This window comes from Manihot esculenta, chromosome 5, assembly GCF_001659605.2.
Source record: "Manihot esculenta cultivar AM560-2 chromosome 5, M.esculenta_v8, whole genome shotgun sequence".
Taxonomy (NCBI): domain Eukaryota; kingdom Viridiplantae; phylum Streptophyta; class Magnoliopsida; order Malpighiales; family Euphorbiaceae; genus Manihot; species Manihot esculenta.
Window position 1 is genome coordinate 26,920,450 of NC_035165.2, and position 3,962 is coordinate 26,924,411.

At 40.3% G+C, this 3,962-nt stretch overlaps 1 protein-coding gene across 1 annotated transcript; it reads right to left on the minus strand.

Moving 5' to 3' along the window:
* Positions 1–638: 638 nt before the first annotated feature.
* LOC110614512 (50S ribosomal protein L31, chloroplastic) lies at positions 639–1,487 on the minus strand. Its single transcript, XM_021756062.2, has 2 exons — positions 1,311–1,487; positions 639–1,225 (listed from the first exon to the last, which is right to left on the minus strand). Exons 1-2 carry the CDS (start codon positions 1,377–1,379, stop codon positions 890–892), a joined length of 405 nt encoding a protein of 134 aa, XP_021611754.1. The 5' UTR covers positions 1,380–1,487; the 3' UTR covers positions 639–889.
* Between the last annotated feature and the right edge of the window lie 2,475 nt (positions 1,488–3,962).

Genomic DNA, 3,962 nt, shown 5'->3' on the forward strand with positions numbered 1-3,962 from the left:
CTTGGACATTCAACAATGTTTCTGTTCTTCGTCCGAAATGGCATAAATCATCATTAAGGGAACTCCCTATTTTGCCTATATGTGTTGTGCATCCATGCGCTCAAACTCAAACAAAGATGGTTGGATATGTCTTAAGTCTAACGGAAAACAGATGGTGGAGCCAAGAGGGAAACATATCTTCTGAAAGTCCACTTCAACTATCATTTTTTAAGAGAAACAAGATAAATAGATAATTGACAGGCTTATAGTCAAGTATAAAAGCACAAACACCATTTCCACTTCATCCACCAACACTAGCATCTTCGTTTGATATGATTTCACATTCTCTTCAAATAAGCACAATCTCAGTATCAAAAGAAGCTAGAGCAGGAAATCCTTGCTTAACAGGAATTCCATAACTTTGCAGCAAATTCCCAATCCATAGAATCAAACATAGAAAAGAAAAAACAACAAATCCATGGCAGGACAGAAAATTGTCCTTGTTCAATTTTGATAGAAATTCCATGCTATATCTTCTATCCTCTCAAATTGAATTTCCAAGCATCATCAGTGGACATTGTTCCACAATGTAAAGGTATTTATATCATAGCATCCCATGCATAATCTATCCTGAATACCTGCTTTTCACTTCCTAAAAGTTCAAATAAACCCCTCACATATATTAATAAGCAGGCATAATTCAATTGAATTTGCTGTATTCTGCTACAATTTCGATCATTATACCCATACATCAGCGTAAAGATTCAACCGATAGTAGCATTATACAAGTACCAAAATTCTAAACACAGAGTTAGCTGTAATTTCATCTCCAGACTATGCATTTCATCAAACAACTAAAATCAAATTACAAACACAAAATAAGCACATACCCTTTTTTCCTCCATCCCTCCTATTTCTTCTTGCCTTTGCCAGCGGATTTGCGCCTAGAAGGCAACACAATTTCACCTTTAAGGACAGGGATTTCCATAATCTGCGAAAGCTCCCCAAATTTCTTGCGGAACTTCTCGACCTGGTCGGCGTCGACAACGACAGCCGATCGATTACCAAGATAGAATGGGTGGTTACCGGACCAAACGTCCACTACATACTCCTTCTTGGTCCCACCGGTGGTCATCACCAGTTCCCCATTGCAGTACACCTTCGCATCCTCGTAGAATTGCGGGTGTATGTCCTTCTTCCTGCACGTTACCTGCAGCGCTGAATTTCCCACCGCACTGAACTTCACCTACATCCACATCCACCACCCAAAAATTAAAATACAAAATCCAAGTAAACAAACTCAATGTCTGTGTGTTTGATTGGAAAGTTACCTTTTTGATGGTAGGCGGAGGAGAAAGTGGGTTAATTTGCAGGAAAGAGGACGTCAGATTAAGCGCCATGTGTTTGATGGAACTCTGACTGAGCAAGAGATTGGAGGGGAGTGGCGATGGCGAAGATTAATGCGATGAAGATGAGGTTTCTGGCGTTTGTGGGCTTTGGGCTATCAGCACAAGAAGTGGCCCAATCAATGGTTGGGTGGGGGAAGAAGAGGCAGAAGTTGGGCCTGTGAAGCCCAAATCAATGGAATCTATTGATTTTTAGGTTCTTGGATCTGGGATGATGTGTTTATTTTAGGTGCGTTTTAGTATTCCTGTTTGGGGTTTATTATTTAAATAATATTAATTTTAAAAAATTAAAAAATACTGTAAATTTGAAACTTTACAAAGATAATGTTGGCTTGTGAAAACGCTATTGTAGCGAGAATGAATGCTCCTGAAAATGTCACTCTGAGTGGCATTTTTACGGTGTATGAGAAATTTTAACTCCTGAAAATATTATTTTTAGTGGCGTTTTAGCTCTTGAAAATGCTATTTTGAATAGCATTTTCAGGAGCAAAATGCCAATTTAAGTAGCATTTTCAAAAGCCAAAAAGAGCCCCTAAAAATGCCACTTTGATTGGTGTTTTCAGCAGTAATGTTGCCTATAAATAGATTAATTCTATCAGCATTTCCATTACCATTCTCTCGGTATTTCTGTCACCCATCATAGCTGCCACTCTTTCAACATTTTCGCCATCCATCACATGTAATATCACTTGTAAATTTTATGTTTATGCTTAATTTATTTAGTTATTTATCATGTTATGTGTTATGTTGTCTACAATGAAGTTAAAAAATAATTATTGCATGTGGAGGTTAGGTAAACTTTTAGTGTTCTTTATATGTGTTGAGTGATAAATGATTGTTTTAAGTTTCTGCATGTATGTTTGGAAGCATTTTGGTGGCTGTGGGTTTAAGGCAAAATTAAGTTCTTCATTACAGAAGAACCTAGGTTCGGCCATTGAAACAAGGTTCGACCACTGAACCTACCTGTAGAGGCAGTCTTTTGGCCGCTTAACCTACCTCCGAAAGTTTGACTTTTGGATCTGTAAGGGGATTTTAGACCATCAAAAGTCTCCAGTCCAGCCTTTTTCAGCCAGTTTTCTACATATTTTCTTATATGTTTATAGGGATTTCTTGGGGTAGTTTTTAGAATTATAAAAATTATGCTTGGTCCCTCATTCAAGTCCATCTAAGTAGTATCGGACTTGGAAGACCGTAGAGACTTGCAGTGAGATAACTACTTCAGAGCTAGGCGTGCGTCAGCTAGAGGTGAGTAGAACTAAATTGAACTATTATTTAAAGAAATCAAAATTTTTAAGCATGCTCACGCATCACGAATACCATATATATATATGATTAGGTTGCCTTGCATTAGAATTCACAAATATGGTGCATTGCACAATTTGTTGTTGCTGTGGATGGATATTAGATGGCCTGCTAGCCTTCGGGTATGCTATGATATGTTATGAGGAATATGGAAGTCCAGGTCGATGCCCATTCTATGCTCTTGGCATTATGTAAGAGAAAGTCCAGGTCGAGGCCTATTATGCCCCTGGTGTCAAACCCTTGAGCGGGTAGGTTTGAGTTGGGTGAAGTCGGGCCTTGATTTCACCACAACAGGGGGTGTGCAGGGGCGCACTTGATCGACAAGGCTGTGTGCTTGGGTAGGCTGGAGTACTGCTGGGTGCAAAGACTGGACTTTAGGTGTCAGTTCAGTCCATCATGTGGGGAAGCTGCTACAGTGGGATGGAAGTTGCTGAAGGCAAAGGAGAGGCCTACAAACGTGGGGAAGTTATGTTGGAGCGGGGCATTTTCTCCCATGAGGGGTAGTGGGTGGTTATAACTCCCATAATGGGTAGTGGGTGGTTATAACTCCCATAATGGGTAGTGGGTAGTTATAACTCCCATGATGAGTAGTGGGCGGTTCTATAACTCCCATGATGAGTAGTGTGCGGTTATTTCTTCTAAGTGGTTGGGGGTGTCAACCGCAACTTCTTGTAAATTGTTGTTGTATCCTATATATACTAATACACATGTAAATATAGGAGTTCCAGAGAACACTGTTGGAAGAGTTTTATGAGAGGTGTCCTTTGTATTGTTTCCTTTTAGCGAATGAAAGGTTAGGAAAGTTATTTCCTGTAATTACTATTGTGTTGCACCTTATTAGATTGATAATCTGTGCCTTTCAAACCTCACTTTGTGAGAGAGTGTGGCTGAGCCAAGTAGGATTTCTTAGTTGCCTAGCAGGTTTCTAAGTGATTGTTGTCGCTGCGTGTGTTTTGACTTAGACCCTATGACAATTTGGTATCAGAGCAAATGTTGCTTTGGACGATTGCACTAACTACTATGGCTGGAGGTGGAGCTATAGAAGTTGTTCGAGAAAGGGTGGCACGATTAGAATCTATTATTGTCCCAGTTGATGCTGATGGTGTGGAAAGTATTTCTACATGGATTGATGACCTTCATGAGTCCGTCCAGCGTCTAGAGACCATGCTCAACGAGTTCTCTGCGAAGATGAGAGCAAGGGTGGGTGTGCTAGAGGCAGACGTGACGTTAGTGAAATGGATGGTTGTGGGGGCCCCTGCGGAGACAGTTTCTGCT